This window comes from Oncorhynchus clarkii, chromosome 15, assembly GCF_045791955.1.
Source record: "Oncorhynchus clarkii lewisi isolate Uvic-CL-2024 chromosome 15, UVic_Ocla_1.0, whole genome shotgun sequence".
In the NCBI taxonomy this organism is placed as follows: domain Eukaryota; kingdom Metazoa; phylum Chordata; class Actinopteri; order Salmoniformes; family Salmonidae; genus Oncorhynchus; species Oncorhynchus clarkii.
Window position 1 is genome coordinate 11,950,135 of NC_092161.1, and position 20,022 is coordinate 11,970,156.

Below are 20,022 nucleotides of genomic sequence, written 5' to 3' on the forward strand. Positions count from 1 at the left end.
AGCCTCCACATTGACTCTGTACCAGTACCCCCTGTATATAGCCTCCACATTGACTCTGTACCAGTACCCCCTGTATATAGCCTCCACATTGACTCTGTACCGGTACCACCTGTATATAGCCTCCACATTGACTCTGTACCGGTACCCCCTGTATATAGCCTCCACATTGACTCTGTACCAGTACCCCCTGTATATAGCCTCCACATTGACTCTGTACCAGTACCCCCTGTATATAGCCTCCACATTGACTCTGTACCAGTACCCCCTGTATATAGCCTCCACATTGACTCTGTACCAGTACCCCCTGTATATAGCCTCCACACTGACTCTGTACCAGTACCCCCTGTATATAGCCTCCACACTGACTCTGTACCAGTACCCCCTGTATATAGCCTCCACACTGACTCTGTACCAGTACCCCCTGTATATAGTCTCACTATTGTTATTTTATTGCTGCCATTTCATTATTTGTTACTTTTCTTTGTTATTTTTCTTAAAACTGCATTGTTGGTTAAGGGCTTGTAAGTAAGCATTTCACTGTAAGGTACCTGTATTCGGTGCATGTGACAAATACAATTAGATTTGTAAGGGCTATTTGACCAAGAAGGAGTGATGGAATGCTGCATCAGATGACCTGGCCTACAGAAACACCCGATCTCAACTCAATTGATATGGTTTGGGATGAGTTGGACCGCAGAGTAAAGGAAAAGCAGCCAACAAGTGCTCAGCATATGGGGGAACTCCTTCAACACTGTTGGAAAAGCATTCCAGGTGAAGCTGGTTGAGAGAATGCTAAGCGTGTGCAAAGCTGTCATCAAGGCAAAGGGTGGCTACTTTGAAGGATCTCCAATACAACATTATTTGTTTACCATTTTGTTCACTACATGATTCCATGAGTTATTTCATAGTTTTTGTGTCTTCACTATTATTTTACTATGTAGAAAATAGTAATGAATTAGTGGGTGTGTCCAAACTTTTGACTGGTACTGTATGTTTACCAGGACTTCTAATCTAAACCTGTATCTGGTTGTTGTGATAACTCAGATTCCAACAAGATACAGATCTGAAGAGGATGAGAGGATAACGAGCTGTGGTGATCTGACCTTGGTAATGTTGGCATAACCTTGCCCAAATGTTGTCAATGTAGGCTACTGCTTGCTCAGTGTCACTCTGTCAATCATGCCACTGCAACAAAATACAGGTTTCTCCTCTACAACTACAGTCTGCCCACCATAACCCAGACCTGCGTGTGGGTGTGCATGCCTACTGAAAAACAAATGACGAAATACAACTCCTCAAATTAAAACGTGAGAAAAAGAGTATACATTATAAATCGATCATTATGATACAAGTACAAAGTTCACAATGGCAAAACATATAACTTGTGATAAAAATACATTTCTGAAATCATTCGTATATTACAGTTACACAACAACAACACTATCACATCCAAACACACTGGCTGAGAGATGAAGAACTCTGATCCGGCTTAACCCCTTCGCTCACCAAGGAAAGTACTGAACTGATTTCTTATTGGACAATTCGGTGTAACAGAACACAACAAGCTCAGGTCGTCCATTGTGTTCCGTCAGTTTAGTCCATATACACATATGAGAATATATCAGTATTCTCCAACGGATCCTGATCCCACATAATTCTCCCTTAAACATATGCGCACGCACACACACACACACACAGTTTCTCTCTTCCTCACGCTATGCCAGAGTTCTCTCGGCTGATAGACCAATCTTAGTGTGGTCGTCATCATGCTCGTCGTCAGGGAGTGGCTCGTATTGGCGACGATACAACAGGCGGGTTACCAAGGTGATGATGAACATCTCCAGGATTAACAACTGTTGACTCATCACTACAGAGAGAGAAGGAGGGCGTGGGAGAGAAAGATGGGGGACAGAGAACGAGAGAGAGGTCACTTAGGGTATATTCTGGCCTGTGAGGATAGTTTGTGTATGTTTAAGAAGGGATATAGTGATGGATGGAGATGAGGAGGTGAGAGTCTCACAGTATCCCCTGGCCTGAGAGGAGTATGGCGGGGTGCAGGCGATAGTTCCCATCATAGCCAGGATGTTGATGATGGCAGACTGGAGCTGACTCAGCACTAGCACCAGCTACACAGACACAGCATCATGGGTAAAACATGTAAAACACTGTGCTCAGCATGAGTAAACATGTTATCATTTGCTTTTTCAGGGTATTAACTGACCTCTGATTGGTTGAGGGGGGCCTTACTGTATACCAGAGTTCTCCAACCCTGTTCCTGGAGAGCTGCCGTCCTGCAGGTTTTCACTCAAACCCCAGTTGTAACTAACCTGATTCAGCCAATTATTAGAATCAGGTGCACTAGATTAGGGCAGGAACAGGGTTGGAGTGAAAACCTGTAGGACGGTAGCTCTCCAGGAACAGGGTTGGAGAGCCGTGCTTTACGTCTTTCCTCTGATTGGCTCACTTACATAGCGTGTGTGTGTGTGTGTGTGTGTGTGTGTAATCTCACCTGGTACATGGCGTATTTGGGAATGATCTTGAGGCTGCGCAGCGTGGTCCTGAGATGCATGAACATGATGGCTACAGGCCACAGTGCTATGATGGTCAGGACCCCCACTCCCAGGGATATCCAGATGGACGCTCCTGTTACCGCCGTCTGAAACACATACGGCGTTGAGACTGTGTGTGTAGATCGTCCCTGGTTCCAGCCCAGGTTATGGAGATGAGCGGGACAGGGTCAACACTGTGAAGTCTGTGAGTGTGTGTGTGGGAGTTTTCATATGGGCGTGTGCGTTTTGGAAGATAATGGTTCTGTGTGTGTGTGTGTGTGTGTGTCGACGCCCCACACTCACATCTGTAACGTCGAAGTTGCCATTGGTCCAGAGGATGACTGACAGAATGGTGAAGACAACCTTCATCAGGGCGAACTGAAATGACCCCAACTTCAGCAGGAACAAACTCCGTCTGGAGAAAACCAGAGGAAAACATTCTATCAACGTATATTTAATACAGAGAATTATAATGGAGTGTATTAACACCATTTTTTTTTTTACATATTAGCATGATTTTGTAAATTGTCATGCCTCTTTACTGAGTCCTATAGGGTGCAATGACCAGCAAGGGGCATATTTGGGGTGATAATGTTTTCTGACATGCATGAGTCCATAGAGAGACGAAGGGGGAGTGGCCAGGGGTACATTCAACCTGCCGGGGCCTGAACCAATCAGATGGTCGTATGGAGTAGATCAAAACACAGCGTGATTAGAATACATTCTTCTTTATTAACGAAGAACACTTAAAACAAAACAAAACGATAAGACGAACGTGACTGCTAATGAACCACTATGCTAACATGCAACATAACATAGACAATAACCCACAAAATACCCAAAGAAGATGGCTGCCTAAATATGGTTCCCAATCAGAGACAAAACGATAAACACCTGCCTCTAATTGAGAACCAATCTAGGCAACCATAGACCTACATAAACACCTAGATGGAAACAACCCCATAAATCTACAAAACCCCTAGACAGTACAAACACCCTAGATGAGACAAAAACACACATACCACCCTCGTCACACCCTGACCTAACCAAAATATATATAAGAAAACAAAGAATACTCAGGTCAGGGCGTGACAACCAATAGAGATAGTTTTACTACTCAGTGTGTGTTACCGTGTGATGTTAACATGGGGTAGACAGAGGCAGCAGCAGCAACAGGGACCAGTACTGATCTTCAATTTGTTCCTCCCTGCTCGCCGTAGAAACGCCTCGTCACCCCCCACCTCCTCGATCATTAACACCAGGAACTTAAACACTACGATCGCAAAGTAGCTGTGGAGACGGACTCAAACATGTTACACACATCAAGAACACCAAGCAGTGAAGGAGGGAAGATAGACAGAGGGAGAGATGGGTTTGGAAAGATCTACTATTGTAATGGTGTCTTCAGTATCTCTGTATGTTTTGCTGACACGAGGTATGTCTTCCTGCTCTCTAAAGGGTTTCCTGCCTGTCACAGGAGGAGTCTGAGATCAACAGAACTCCAGATCCACTCAGACACAGGAAGAGATAGAAGGTGGAGGAGAGGAAAGAGGATAGGATGGGACAGAGAGAGACAATATGAGAGAAAAACTGACACAGAGAGAAAATGAAAGACAGGAGAGAGAGAGGAAAAGAGCGAGGGATGAGTAACATACCAGGCGGAGGTCATGTCAGTAAACATGGTGGCTCGGGGAATCCACATCCCCAGACAGGACATGGTGCCAATCACCTGACACACACAGCCAGGACATACAGCCTTAGTTTGGAAACTTTAACAATGTCCTAACCGTGCTACTGCCCTAGAATTTCCTAGTAAACTGACAGGATGAGTCATAACTAAACTTTTTTATTTTGTTCCTTGTGTTTCTACTGTATATTTGGACATACCAGCTGGTACCAGATTAAATGCTGCCTTCAGTGTGTTCTTACCACATGTGTTTCTACTGTATATTTGGACATACCAGCTGGTACCAGATTAAATGCTGCCTTCAGTGTGTTCTTACCACATGTGTTTCTACTGTAGGGTACCAGCTGGTACCAGATTAAAGGCTGCTTTCAGTGTGTTCTTACCACATGCTTCTACTGTAGATGGACGTACCAGCAGGTACCAGATTAAATGCTGCCTTCAGTGTGTTCTTACCACATGTTTCTACTGTAGATGGACGTACCAGCTGGTACCAGATTAAAGGCTGCCTTCAGTGTGTTCTTACCACATGTTTCTACTGTAGATGGACGTACCAGCAGGTACCAGATTAAATGCTGCCTTCAGTGTGTTCTTACCACATGTGTTTCTACTGTAGATGGACGTACCAGCAGGTACCAGATTAAAGGCTGCCTTCAGTGTGTTCTTACCACATGTGTTTCTACTGTAGATGGACGTACCAGCAGGTACCAGATTAAAGGCTGCCTTCAGTGTGTTCTTACCGGCGCTGCCCCATTGACCCAGATGATGGCGCTCTTCTTGTTGGAGGGAACCTTCCGGTAGATGTACCAACACTCCTCTATGTAGACCAGCATGGACACCGCTGCCATGAAGGTCAGCACTGAGTACAGGATGATACCAAAGATGTCCAACTCTAAAGGCAGACAGAGAGACAGAGGAGGTGTTTATGGGAAGACAATGACAAGTAGTGAACAGGAAATCAAAAACAGCACCATCCCCTCTGCCAAACACAGAGGAACTAAACGCACACATGCAAATGCATGCACACAATTAACTAAGAATAAACTGACACATACACTTGTACACATGTCAAACAGCCATGTCAAACAAAATGTTATTTGTCACATGGTTCATAAACAACCGGTTTAGACAAACAGTGAAATGCTTACTTACAGTATGTGTCCTTTTCCAACAACGGAGAGTTAAGATGATTTATATATATAGTACTATTCAAAAGGTTGGACACATCTACTCATTAAATGGTTTTTCTTTGTTTTTACTATCTTGACATTGCAGAATAATAGCGAAGACATCAAAACTATGAAATAACACATGCGGTTTGCTGATGTCAACGTTGTGAACATCGTGCCCCATGGTGGCGGTGAGGTTATGGTATGGGCAGGCATAAGCTACGGACAACAAACACAATTGCATTTTATCGATGGCAATTTGAATGCAGCGAGATACCGTGACGAGATCCTGCGGCCCATTGACGTGTCAATGCAGATAGTCTGGGTAGCTATTTGATTAGCTTTGGGCCATTCTCTGACAAAGCCTGGTATAGAGGTCCTGGATGGCAGGGAGCTCAGCCCCAGTGATGTACTGGGCTGTACACACTACTCTCTGAAGCGCCTTGCGGTCGGATGCCAAGCAGTTGCTGTACCAAGCGGCGATACAGCCAGTCAAGATACTCTCAATGGTGCAGTTGTACAACTTTTTGAGGATCTGAGGGCCTATGACAAATCTTTTCAGCCTCCTGAGGGGGAAGAGGCACTGTCGTCTCCTCTTCACAACTGTGTGGGTGTGTGTGGATCATGTTAATTCCTTAGGGAAGTGGGGGAAGGAAGTCCTTGCTCCCTGATTTCTGGGAGAGCATCTTGGTTTGTGAAAGAGGCATAAGGACATGATTAGAGAAGAGAGAGAGAGAGGGAGATGAGACAAACCCATAAGGACATGATTAGAGAAGAGAGAGAGAGAGGGAGATGAGACAAACCCATAAGGACATGATTAGAGAAGAGCGAGAGAGAGGAGGGGAGGGAGATGAGACAAACCCATAAGGACATGATTAGAGAAGAGCGAGAGAGAGGAGGGGAGGGAGATGAGACAAACCCATAAGGACATGATTAGAGAAGAGCGAGGGATGGGGAGAGGATTGTGTTTCAGTCCACTCCAGCGAGTTACAGATGTGTTTTTAACACAGTGTCATGAACTTGTTGCTTCTTCAGATCAAGGGTCTGCTTACTGCAACTTAGCCATTAGGGAGGAAAATGCACCCTCCTTTCCAACACACTATATCAACACCAAGACCGGATTCAGAACTCAGGTTATCCAGAGTGATGCAGAGCAGGGGTATGAATTAGGACTGTTCACCAGGCAGTCAAACGTCAGCGATGGGCGGATCTGCAGTACACACATGTTATGCCTGCCTGCGATTGGTCAGACCAACAGTTATGTCGTCCAAACAGAGCATCCGTCACATCCTATTTAAATTGTTCCTACTGTAACCGTGGGGTGCTGTAGAGGGAAACTACTTTGCGTGACAATACTTTTGGATTTTAAGTTGGCCGACATACCAGGATACACACTATAGGCTACATACCAGGATACACACTATAGGCTGCATACCAGGATACACACTATAGGCTACATACAAGGATACACACTATAGGCTGCATACCAGGATACACACTATAGGCTGCATACCAGGATACACACTATAGGCTACATACCAGGATACACACTATAGGCTACATACCAGGATACACACTATAGGCTACATACCAGGATACACACTATAGGCTACATACCAGGATACACACTATAGGCTACATACCAGGATACACACTAGGCTACATACCAGGATACACACTATAGGCTACATACAAGGATACACACTATAGGCTACATACCAGGATACACATGAAAAGCTGCATACCAGGATACACACTATAGGCTACATACCAGGATACACACTAGGCTACATACCAGGATACACACTATAGGCTACATACAAGGATACACACTATAGGCTACATACCAGGATACACACTAGGCTACATACCAGGATACGCACTATAGGCTACATACCAGGATACACACTATAGGCTACATACCAGTGTGTGGCCAGTGTGTGGATGAAACCCTTAAAACAATAATTTTGTGGTTCAACCATCTTCAGACATCATCAAGCCTCTAAACATCAATAAAAAAATCTTATTGTGTGTGTGCACTGTTTCATTGCAGCCGTTCCATTTCGAATCCCCGAGCTGACAAGGTAAAAATATATGGTTCTGCCTTTGAGCAAGGCAGTTGACCCACTGTTGCCCGGGCGCCAAAGACGAGGATGTCGATTAAAGCAGCCCCCCCCCCCCCCCCACACACGTCTCTGATTCAAAGGGGAAGGGTTAAATGCGGAAGACACATTTCAGTCAGTTTCAAAATGACTATTGGATAAAAGGGATTATTAGATTATGTAATCTCTCCAATCTCAATAGGGACTGAATGTATTATGCAGCTAAATCTGTAACTATAACCAGGTTTCCCAGCTTGGTCTCAGACTAGACGTAACATAGTAAACGTAAATCCAGGACACTCAAATTATTATTATTTTTTTTTAACCTTTATTTAACTAGGCAAGTCAGTTAAGAACAAATTCTTATTTTCAATGACGGCCTAGGAACAGTGGGTTAACTGCCTTGTTCATGTATGACATTCCTGGATGACATGACATTCCTGTATGACATTCCATTCTCCTACATTAACTTCACATTTCCACAAAATTCAAAGTACTGCCTTTCACATGGTATCAAGAATATGTATATCCTTGCTTCAGGTCCTGAGCTACATGCAGTTAGATTAGGGTATGTCATTTTAGGCAAAAATTGAAAAAAAGGTATGATCCTTAAGAGAGCTGTTTTCAGTCACAGATGGGGACTGGATTAGGTGTGAGCAGTGCAGGAAGTACATATGCTCATAACCGCCATCGATAAAAGACAGTACTGTGCAGCAGTCTTCATCGACCTGGCCATGGCTTTCGACTGTCAATCACCGTATTCTCATCGGCAGACTCAATAGCCTTGGTTTCTCTAATGACTGCCTCGTCTGGTTCACCAACTACTTTGCAGACAGAGTTCAGTGTGTCAAATCGGAAGGCATGTTGTCCGGAACTCTGGCAGTCTCTATGGGTGTACCACAGGGTTCAATTCTCGGGCCGACTCTTTTCTCTGTATATATCAATGATGTCGCTCTTGCTGCTGGCGATTCCCTGATCCACCTCTACGCAGACGACACCATTCTGTATACTTCTGGCCCCTCTTTGGACACTGTGCTAACTAACCTCCAAAGCCATACAACTCTCATTCCGTGGCCTCCAACTGCTCTTAAACCCCAGTACAACCAAATGCATGCTTTTCAACCGTTCGCTGCCCGCACCCGCCAGCACGATTAGCATCACCACCCTGGATGGTTCCGACCTAGAATATGTGGACATCTATAAATACCTAGGTGTCTGGCTAGACTGTTAACTCTCCTTCCAGACTCATATCAAACTAATCTCCAATCCAAAATCAAATCTAGAGTCGGCTTTCTATTCCGCAACAAAGCCTCCTTCACTCACGCCGCCAAACTTACCCTCGTAAAACTGACTATTCTACCGATCCTCGACTTTGGCGATGTCATCTACAAAATAGCTTCCAATACTCTACTCAGCAAACTGGATACAGTCTATCACAGTGCCATCCGTTTTGTTACAAAATCACCTTATGCCACCCACCACTGCGACCTGTATGCTCTAGTCGGATGGCCCTCGCTACATATTCGTTGCCAGACCCACTGGCTCCAGGTTATCTATAAATCTATGATAGGTAAAGTTCTGCTTTATCTCAGCTCACTGGTCACGATAACAACACCCACCCGTAGCACACACTCCAGCAGGTATATTTCACTGATCATCCCCAAAGCCAACAACTAATTTGGCCGCCTTTCCTTCCAGTTCTCTGCTGCCAGTGACTAGAACGAATTGCAAAAATCGCTGAAGCTGGAGACTTATTTCCCTCAGCAACTTTAAACATCAGCTATCTGAGCAGCTAACCAATCACTGCAATGTTCATAGTCCATCTGTAAATAGCCCATCCAATCTACCTACCTCATCTCCATACTGCTTTTACTTACTGTTTTTATGTACTTTTCTGCTCTTTTGCACACCAGTATCTCTACTTGCACATGACCATCTGATCATTTATCACTCCAGTTTTAATCTGCTAAATTGTAATTATTTGCTCCTATGGCCAATTATTGCCTACCTCCTCATGCCTTTTGCACACAATGTATATAGACTTTCTACTGTGTTATTGACTTGTTTATTGTTTACTCCATGTGTAACTCTGTTGTTGTTTGTGTCGCACTGCTTTGCTTTATCTTGGCCAGGTCGCAGTTGTAAATGAGAAGTTGTTCTCAACTAGCCTACCTGGTTAAATAAAGGTGAAATAAAATAAATTAAAAAAGTCGTGCTCCAATTTTACTGGGGATAGCTTTATTTGTGACCTATGTACAAATTAGAATTGTGCCATAGCAGAGCATGAGAGAGCTGCCACATCAATGTTACACTGAATTAATTAGTTAAGTTATTAAATGTGCAATTTCAATGTTAATGTTATATTCCATTAACATTTTATATTACAATTTAAAATACAATTATGAATTAAAAACAACTATTGAAAACCTTTTGCCCCCCCGAATATCATTTTGAAGACTGCTGGGATTTAGGGCAATTGTAAAAGTACATAAGTAAAATATTTTTAAGTACTACTTAAAAAAACTACTTTGTATCTGTACTTTACAATTTATATTTGACAACTTTTATTACACCACAATCCTAAAAGAAAATAATGTACTTTTTAATCTGTTACGGATACAGGTATCCTGTGTCTGTGTATCCTGTGTGTGTTTCTTTTCTCTCCTTCTCCCCTCACAGGTGAAAATCATTACTCCCCAATCAGTCAACAATCAACCCATCAATCAGAAGACACACCTCCTCCTGTTTCCTACCCTATCACAGTTCCTTCCCCATGGTTTAAAAACCCCATCATTTGTTTGTTCAGGAGCTCAATCTTTGTAATGACATGTTGGTAGATCTCTGCTCTTGATAGATTTCAGTAGCACAATCTCTTTGTAAATGCCATGTATGTAGATCTCGCTCTTTGTGTAATAATTAACCTCTTCTTTTGTTTGAGCACCTCCAAATCACTTTGTCATCTCCTGTGAGTATTGTTTTTGTTTATGGTGTTTGCTGGTGGGAAAAAGGGGAAACCAAGACAAGTCGCCCATGGGCATACACTACCCGTAGGTAAACTTTGTTAAAACACACTAGTTAGAACTGGGCGGACCACCCACTGTATTTTTGGTTAGTTAGTTAGCTGTTGTTGAAATAGGCTAGCCTAGCTTAGGGGTGTTTTTGCATATTTGTTTCTTTCCTTGGGTCCAGCTCAGCCCCTTTTCCTGCTCCCCCCCCCATTACCGTGTGTTTATAATAAACCCTGAGTTTGACGGTATTATTTCGGTTGTCGTGGTTATTTCGTTCACTTTTACTTTGTCACTATTATAATTTACATGAGTTATGTTACGGGTCTCACTACCATCCCCCCTAGACTGTCGGGCCAAAAGAGATTCGTAACATAAGTGGAGGCTCATCCGGGATCTGTCTTTACTGACACCCATGCCGCTCATGTAGATTGTTGTAGTGGTATAGTTCAGTGTTGAGCGTCATAGCTGAAGTAGCATTAGTGTTTGCTATTTTCGTTGGCTCTTGTGAAGTAGTGTAAGATGGCTACTTTTGATTTGAAGTCCTTTTTGGATAATCCTTCGTGGGAGGTTTTTGATAAATGTCGTAGAGTTGATTTAATGACCTTGGCTGACCATTACTCAATATCGATTCCGCAGAGTGTAGTTAAGGCGGAGGTTAAACAGCTAGTGTTAAATGTATTGTTGGAAGAGCAGGTGCTTGTGCTACCGCTGCCTGAGTCTACTAACCCTGTAGGGGATGTAACTGCTCCTATAAGCCCATTGGTATCTGATAATGAGGGTGAGGCTAAAACACCAGCCACATTGTCCCATTTTGATCCACTCTCCCACTGTCAAACGGTGATGCCAGAAGGGATGTCTGTTTAGCACAGTTCCAACTAGAGGTGGAAGAGAGAGCCCAAATTAGGCGAGAGACTCTCCAGTTGGAGATGTGTAAAATTGAGGCAGAAAGAGAACAGCGGCATTTGGAGATGGGTAAAATTGAGGCAGAAAAAGAACGAGAACAACGGCAGATGATGTGTAAAATTGAGGCAGAAAGAGAACAGCGGCAGATGACGTTTAAAATGCGCCAGATGGAACTGGAGGCAGAGACAGCGAGGCTAGCCTTCGTTCCTACTGTGCCTGTTTGTGAGCCGTCCCCACCTGCTGTGTCCTCAAACACGTTTGACATTAGTAGGCAGATAGCCTTAGTACCTTTGTTCAGAGAGTCGGAGGTTGACTCCTATTTTTGTGTATTTGAGCGTATAGCCGTAGCATTGAAGTGGCCTGAAGAGGTATGGTGCCTATTACTTCAGTGTAAATTAACTGGTAAAGCCCAAGAGGTTTTGTCAGCGCTACCTCTGGAGGACAGTTTGAATTATGAAGTGGTCAAAGCTACTGTTCTTCGTGCCTATGAGCTTGTGCCTGAGGCATACCGACAGAGATTTAGGTCTCATAGAAAGTCTTCTAGTAAGACTTATGTGGAATTTGCTAGAGACAAGGGAAATCTGTTTGATAAATGGCATGCTGCTAGTAAGGTAACTGATTTCAACTCTCTCCGGGAGTTAATCTTGTTGGAAGAGTTTAAAAATTGCTTACCCGAACGCATTGTAGTTTACCTAAATGAACAGAAAGTATCCTCCCTGGCAGAAGCGTCTTTGTGACGAGTTTGTGTTGACGCACAAGAGTGTGTTTTCGGCTCAAACTGAGAGTAGAACCACTGAGTTTCCTACCTTTAGCCCTAGTCGGCCCACAGTAGTATATCAAGCACGCCAGAAGAATGAGCGTTCCTGTTTCTATTGTCATAAAGTGGGACATATGATTAATGATTGCTTCCTGCTTAAACGCAAACAAGGGATGCCTCTTCGTGCCAAGCCGCCAACAGGTGTTGGTCTAATTCGTACGGTTGTGAGGTCTGCAACAAAACAGGTGCCTCAGGGTAACTGTAGTTTGAAAGACCCAGTCCCCGACCGCAGTTATGAACCATTCATTTTCGAGGGGTTTGTGTCCCTAGCGAATGACGAAGCGTCTCAGCGTCTGGTTAAAATCCTTAGAGATACTGGTGTGGCGCAGTCGTTTATATTGTCTGATGTGTTGCCCTTATCTGACGATACATACTGTGGTTCCAGTGTGTTAGTGCAGGGTATTGAAATGGGTTTTGTCCCAGTGCCGTTGCACTTTGTGAAAGTACACTCTGAGTTAATCAGTGGAATATTCAGAGTGGGGGTACGTCCTAAGTTGCCAGTGAAAGGTGTGACCTTTATAATGGGTAACGATATTGCCGGAGGAAAGGTAGTACCCGTATTGGAAGTATTGGATAAAAGTGACCACTCTCTCTCGAATGAGTTGGCACAGAGTTATCCACATGTGTTCCCCGCTTGTGCTGTCACTCGTGCTCAGGCACTACAAGAGGGTGACGTGATAGATTTGTCGAACACTGTTCTGTTCAAAGAGGATGATCAAGAGGATGGATTGTGTGATACCTCTGAGAAGCTGATCACCTCTGACAAACAGCTCAGGAAAGAATCAAAGTACGTTGAAGTTATTGCTGATGCAATACAATTACCAGTCACTCGTGAGCAGCTGATTGCTAACCAAAAGGTTGACAACAAGCTTGCTAAATGTTTTTCTAGTGTTGTCTCGTTAGAAGAGGTGAAGAAGAAGAATGTGGCTTACTTCATTGATGGTAATCTCCTCATGCGTAAATGGAAATCCCATGTTGACGCGGGTGGAGATTGGAATGCTGTTTACCAAATAGTGATTCCTACAGCCTTTCGACAGAATGTGTTATCCCTTGCTCATGATCACCAGTGGTCTGGTCATTTAGGAATTACAAAGACGTATGATCGGATCCTTCGACATTTTTTTTTGGCCGGGTTTAAAACAAGATGTGGCTCAGTTCTGTCGGACATGCCACACCTGTCAGATAACAGGAAAACCAAATCAGGTTATTCCTCCCGCTCCTCTGTGTCCTATACCTGTCATAGGTGAACCATTTGAGCATGTGGTGGTTGATTGTGTCGGACCGTTACCGAAGACAAAATCGGGTAACCAGTTTTTGTTAACGATAATGTGTATGGCTACAAGATACCCCGAGGCTATTCCTCTGAGAAGGATTACAGCTCCGATAGTGAGTAAAGCCTTAATAAAATTCTTCACGACATTCGGGTTACCGAAGGTGGTACAAAGCGATCAAGGTACCAATTTCCTATCCAAGCTCTTCAAGCAGGTGTTGAAATCCTTATCAATTACGCACCGTGTATCAAGCGCCTATCACCCAGAGTCTCAGGGTGCGCTTGAAAGATGGCATCAGACACTGAAGTCTATGCTACGTAAATATTGTTTGGAATCTGAGAAAGATTGGGATGAGGGAGTTCCTCTAGTTTTGTTTGCTGCTCGTGAAACTGTGCAGGAGTCCCTAGGTTTCAGCCCGGCTGAACTAGTGTTTGGTCACACAGTAAGAGGACCAATGAAAGTCCTTAAAGAACAGTTCTTGTCCCAAGAGTTGTGTACCAGAGATGAGAATGTGTTGGACTATGTTAGTCGCTTTCGTGAGCGCCTACACCAAGCTTGTGCTCTTGCAAAGGAAGCTCTGTCTTCCTCACAGAGGAGCATGAAAAGACACTATGATAAAGAGGCTGTTTCTCGTCCACTACAGCCAGGTGACCAAGTACTGGTGTTATTACCTGTTCCAGGATCTTCACTGTCAGCTCGTTTCTCTGGTCCTTATTTAATTGAAAAGAAAATAAGTGAAACTGACTATGTGCTTCAAACTCCTGATAGACAACGCCAATCTCGTGTGTGTCACATTAACATGTTGAAAGCTTACCACACCCGACCCATCACACAGTTAGATAGTTCAAAAACAGAGGAAGGTACTGCTGTCTCCTCTGCTACTACTGCGATGATAGTGGACTGTCATATTGATGATGATGGCTTGGAGTTGCGCAATACTCAGCAGCAGTGTGTTAGATTGCCCAACTCAGAAATGCTGCTGTCTATCCAGTCAGGTCTGGTTCATTTAACGGATGGACAGGCTAATGATATTGTGAGGCTACTACACAGTTTTCCATGTCTCTTTAATGACGTTCCTACTCGCACAAATGTGTTGGAACATGACATTAATGTTGGAAATGCTACACCTATCAAGCAACACCCATATCGTATCAACGCTTCCAAGAGGAAGATAATGAGGGATGAGGTGAGATATTTGTTGGAGAATGACCTGGCTAAGCCAAGTTCAAGCCCTTGGAGTTCTCCTTGCATTCTGGTTCCTAAACCTGATGGTACGTCCAGGTTATGTACGGATTATCGAAAGGTAAATTCTGTCACAATGCCAGATTCGTTCCCGTTACCCAGACTGGACGACTGTATCGACACTATTGGTGCTGCTAAGTATGTAACCAAGTTGGACCTCTTAAAAGGTTACTGGCAGGTTCCGTTAACTTCACGTGCTTCTGAGATTTCTGCCTTTGTGACCCCAGATAACTTCCTACAGTACTCAGTCATGGCTTTTGGGATGCGAAATGCACCAGCCACTTTCCAGCGACTGGTTAACTCCGTATTAGCTGGCGTTCCTAATTGTAGTGCATACCTTGATGACCTAGTGATTTATTCGTCTGAGTGGTCAGATCATGTTGACTTGCTAAGGGTAGTATGTGAACGGTTGGCAACTGCTTCTCTAACCCTGAACTTGGCAAAGTGCGAGTTTGGGAAGGCTACTGTTACCTATCTCGGTAAAGAGGTTGGCCATGGACAGGTGCGCCCTGTTGATGCCAAGGTCTTGGCTATAACTGCATTCCCTGCACCTACCACTAGACGAGAGCTACGCCGCTTTTTAGGGATGGTTGGCTATTACCGTAGCTTCTGTAAAAATTTCTCTGCGGTAGTTGCTCCATTGACTGATTTGCTCAGTCCGGCAAGACCATTTGTGTTGTCCCCTGATTGTAAGAGAGCTTTTGAATCAGCGAAAGCACTCTTATGTAGTACCCCTGTACTTGCTGCTCCGGATTTTGAACAACCGTTCAAGCTTGAGGTAGATGCTAGTGCCAGAGGTGCTGGTGCTGTTCTACTGCAGCAGGACAAGAGTGGAGTAGATCATCCCGTTTGTTATTTTTCACGTAAATTTAATAAATGTCAAACAAACTATGCGACAATAGAACAAGAAGCTCTTGCTTTGTTGTTGGCTCTGCAATACTTCGAAGTATACATTGGTTCCAGTGCCCTACCAGTGATTGTGTATACTGACCATAACCCCTTAGTTTTTCTCCACCGAATGTACAACCAGAACCAGCGCCTTATGCGTTGGGCGCTGATTGTACAAAATTATAATTTGGAGATCCGCCACAAAAAGGGTTCAGATAATGTGTTGGCAGATGCTTTGTCTCGTGTGTAAAATGATTTTTGTATGTTTTGGCAAGGTTGACGTTGTTGTTGTAAGTATTAATTGTAATACTGTGGTCGCAATCCCTAGGGTTGCTCTTTTAAGGGTGGGAGTGTTACGGATACAGGTATCCTGTGTATCCTGTGTGTGTTTCTTTTCTCTCCTTCTCCCCTCACAGGTGAAAATCATTACTCCCCAATCAGTCAACAATCAACCCATCAATCAGAAGACACACCTCCTCCTGTTTCCTACCCTATCACAGTTCCTTCCCCATGGTTTAAAAACCCCATCATTTGTTTGTTCAGGAGCTCAATCTTTGTAATGACATGTTGGTAGATCTCTGCTCTTGATAGATTTCAGTAGCACAATCTCTTTGTAAATGCCATGTATGTAGATCTCGCTCTTTGTGTAATAATTAACCTCTTCTTTTGTTTGAGCACCTCCAAATCACTTTGTCATCTCCTGTGAGTATTGTTTTTGTTTATGGTGTTTGCTGGTGGGAAAAAGGGGAAACCAAGACAAGTCGCCCATGGGCATACACTACCCGTAGGTAAACTTTGTTAAAACACACTAGTTAGAACTGGGCGGACCACCCACTGTATTTTTGGTTAGTTAGTTAGCTGTTGTTGAAATAGGCTAGCCTAGCTTAGGGGTGTTTTTGCATATTTGTTTCTTTCCTTGGGTCCAGCTCAGCCCCTTTTCCTGCTCCCCCCCCATTACCGTGTGTTTATAATAAACCCTGAGTTTGACGGTATTATTTCGGTTGTCGTGGTTATTTCGTTCACTTTTACTTTGTCACTATTATAATTTACATGAGTTATGTTACGGGTCTCACTACCATCCCCCCTAGACTGTCGGGCCAAAAGAGATTCGGAACATAATCCTTACATTTTCCCTGACACCCAAAAGTACTCGTTACATTTTGAATGCTTAGCAGGACAGGAGATTTGCCTAATTCACACACTTATCAAGAGAACATCCCTGGTCATCCCTACTGCCTCTGATCTGGTGGACTCACTAAACAGAGAACATCCCTGGTCATCCCTACTGCCTCTGATCTGGAGGACTCACTAAACAGAGAACATCCCTGGTCATCCCTACTGCCTCTGATCTGGCAGACACACTAAAACAGAGAACATCCCTGGTCATCCCTACTGCCTCTGATCTGGCAGACTCACTAAAACAGAGAACATCCCTGGTCATCCCTACTGCCTCTGATCTGGAGGACTCACTAAACAGAGAACATCCCTGGTCATCAATACTGCCTCTGATCTGGAGGACTCACTAAACAGAGAACATCCCTGGTCATCCCTACTGCCTCTGATCTGGAGGACTCACTAAACAGAGAACATCCCTGGTCATCCCTACTGCCTCTGATCTGGAGGACTCACTAAACAGAGAACATCCCTGGTCATCCCTACTGCATCTGATCTGGAGGACTCACTAAACAGAGAACATCCCTGGTCATCCCTACTGCCTCTGGTCTGGAGGACTCACTAAACACAGAACATCCCTGGTCATCCCTACTGCCTCTGATCTGGAGGACTCACTAAACAGAGAACATCCCTGGTCATCCCTACTGCCTCTGATCTGGAGGACTCACTAAACACACATGCTTTGTTTGTAAATTATGTGTTGAACTGTGACCCTGGCTATCTGTAAATTTAAAAAACAAGAAAATTGTGTCTGGTTTGCTTAATATAACACATTTTAAATTATTTACACTTTTACTTTTGATATTTAAGTACATTTAAAACCAAATAATTTGACTTGACCTCAAGTAGTATTTAACTGGGTGACCTTAACTTTTTGAGTCATTTTCTTTTAAAAAGGTGTCTATACTTTTACTCAAGTATGAAAATTGGGTCGTTTTTCCACCACTACAAAATGGAATGTATGGAAAATGAACATCAGAGAAAGAACAAAGAGAATGACTGTGCAGGTGAGAAAAAGAGGGACTTTATATCAAATCTCCTCATACTGCAGATATTAATGGTGACGTGCAACACCATTTCCCCCCGTAGTTTATCATTAAAATAAGACAACTAGACTTGGCTTTTAGGTATTACTTACAAAATAAAACTGATTAAATGGCTTTTAACACTTCTGTGAAACCTTATCCCATAATTTTTACAGAGGTATCTGCCCCCTGGTACTTTAAAAAAAACATCCCTTTTCTAAAAAACAACATTTCATGAAATAACAAAAAAAGTGTAAACTGTAGCCATTTATTTCCCTTCATAGTTTATTAGCCTAAGCATGACCTTCATCCACATACCAATTTTTTTTAATACTCCAAACATTAAAAAAATTGTGTAAGCAATTAGACATTGTTCTTACTGGGGGCTAGTTATCCCCTAGTACCCTAGCCACAACAAGCCCATTTGATGGAAACATCTCAATTAGATGATAGCATTGTTTTCGTGCCGTTTTTAGAATATTCGCATGAAAATCTGTCATCGATTGGATGGAAACTTAGCTGACGTTGCCTAGAATGTAACTAACCTAGAATGTAACCAACCTAGAATGTAACCAACCTAGAATGTTGGTTAATGTGTGTTTAATAGCCCATGAACCTGATGGCAAATTGGCAATGCATTTTCAATGTTTACAGGACAAGCGCAATCAATCAGTCAGAAAAAAGTAGCTGCCAGCAGATTGGAGAAACTAACGGCACTTGGCACTGGGCAGCTAAAAAGTTAACGTTGGCTAGTTATGGAAAGCGCAGCTACGGGCCTAGACGAGCGGCTCAACTCACGGAGAAGGATGTCGATGGCCACGGGAGGTTTTTCACTGCAGCTTGGGTCGATGGTTCGGTTCCCGTCCATCCTTAGTCAGTTTGGTTAGAAGTTCTAAAGCAAGTAGAGAGGGCGACGGGGGACGAAAACAAAGAGCTATCTATCCCTCAACCACTCAGACGTATTCAGTTGGCAGCAGTCACTGGTGATAGGAAATGAATGAATAAATAAATTATGCGTGGAGTGCTGAGGCTTGGTGCATCCGCTACGGCTCCCCTCTGGAATGCGCAACTGCGGGCGAAATCAGAGAGGAATCACCGATTTCTAAGCACTTGTTGAAATAGTTGGACCTGCCTTCTGCTCCGGCTGCACCGCACGGTCGCTTTCTTGGAACTCACGGGCTTGTCTCTACTCGTTGTAGGGCTAGGGACCCCTCCACGGGACCACTTGTGTAATCATGCCCAGCGCGCGGAGAATTACTCAAATGTTTGCCTACTAGTTCATAACAAGCCTACCCACTCCCCTCTCTCTTTCGCTCTCTCTGCAGTGAAGAGCCATAGAAAATGATAGAGGCATTTGGTAGCCAAAAGGCTGTCTTTGCATGGGCAGCGTCATTAAGGGCTTCCATCATGTTTCCGCCATTTTAAAGTAGTCAACTGAGTTGTATTCGGAGCATGTGACAAATAACATTTGATTTGATTCCTATGGGTTGTAGCGTCAAAGGCGTTGCCCCTGCTGTCACATAGGCTATAATGGTACATATACAGTATAAAGAGGAATCCTTTACATGCTGCGTGCTACATGAGTAGGCTCACAGAAATAACTAGTCTAAATTCCATCAGAACAAAGTACACTTTTGATGGAAAAAAAGCTCTATTAATTTAAAAAGACATTAAATAACTAGGATGTGTGTTTGTGAGAATTTATCACTGGCAGTTAAGAACAAATTCTTATTTTACAATGACGACCTACCCCAGCCAAACCTTAACCCGGACAACACTGGACCAACTGTGGGCCGCCTTATGGAACTCCCAATCGCAGACAGTTGTCATAGAGTCTGGAATTGAACCAGTGTCTGAATTGACACCTCTAACACTGAGATGCAGTGCCTTAGACCGCTGCGCCACTCAGGATCCATTACCATGAATTAAGTGGTTAACCGGGCTTGCCTAATTAAATAAAATTTACATTAAAAATAATAATGGAGACACAATGTGGTGAAGGAGGGGTGAAAGAGAGGGAGTGGAGGAGGGGGGCATTCCTGAGTAGGAGCCGGAGCCCAACTTTATCCCTAGCGTCCCCCATCACATGCCGCTGGCTGCTATGGAGATGAGCACAGTGGTGTCATCATGTGAGGTATTTATAACTTGTTCCCCACTTCCTTAGAAAAGAGAATTTAATATACAGTGGGGC

General features: G+C 43.7%; 1 protein-coding gene across 1 annotated transcript; it reads right to left on the reverse strand.

The window, feature by feature from the left end:
• Positions 1–403: 403 nt before the first annotated feature.
• On the reverse strand, positions 404–19,090 carry LOC139366672 (organic solute transporter subunit alpha-like). Its single transcript, XM_071104355.1, has 8 exons — positions 18,630–19,090; positions 4,974–5,125; positions 4,205–4,278; positions 3,681–3,839; positions 2,853–2,964; positions 2,510–2,656; positions 2,021–2,126; positions 404–1,867 (listed from the first exon to the last, which is right to left on the reverse strand). The coding sequence occupies exons 1-8, from the start codon at positions 18,697–18,699 to the stop codon at positions 1,716–1,718; spliced, it is 972 nt and encodes a 323-aa protein (XP_070960456.1). The 5' UTR covers positions 18,700–19,090; the 3' UTR covers positions 404–1,715.
• Positions 19,091–20,022: the final 932 nt, after the last annotated feature.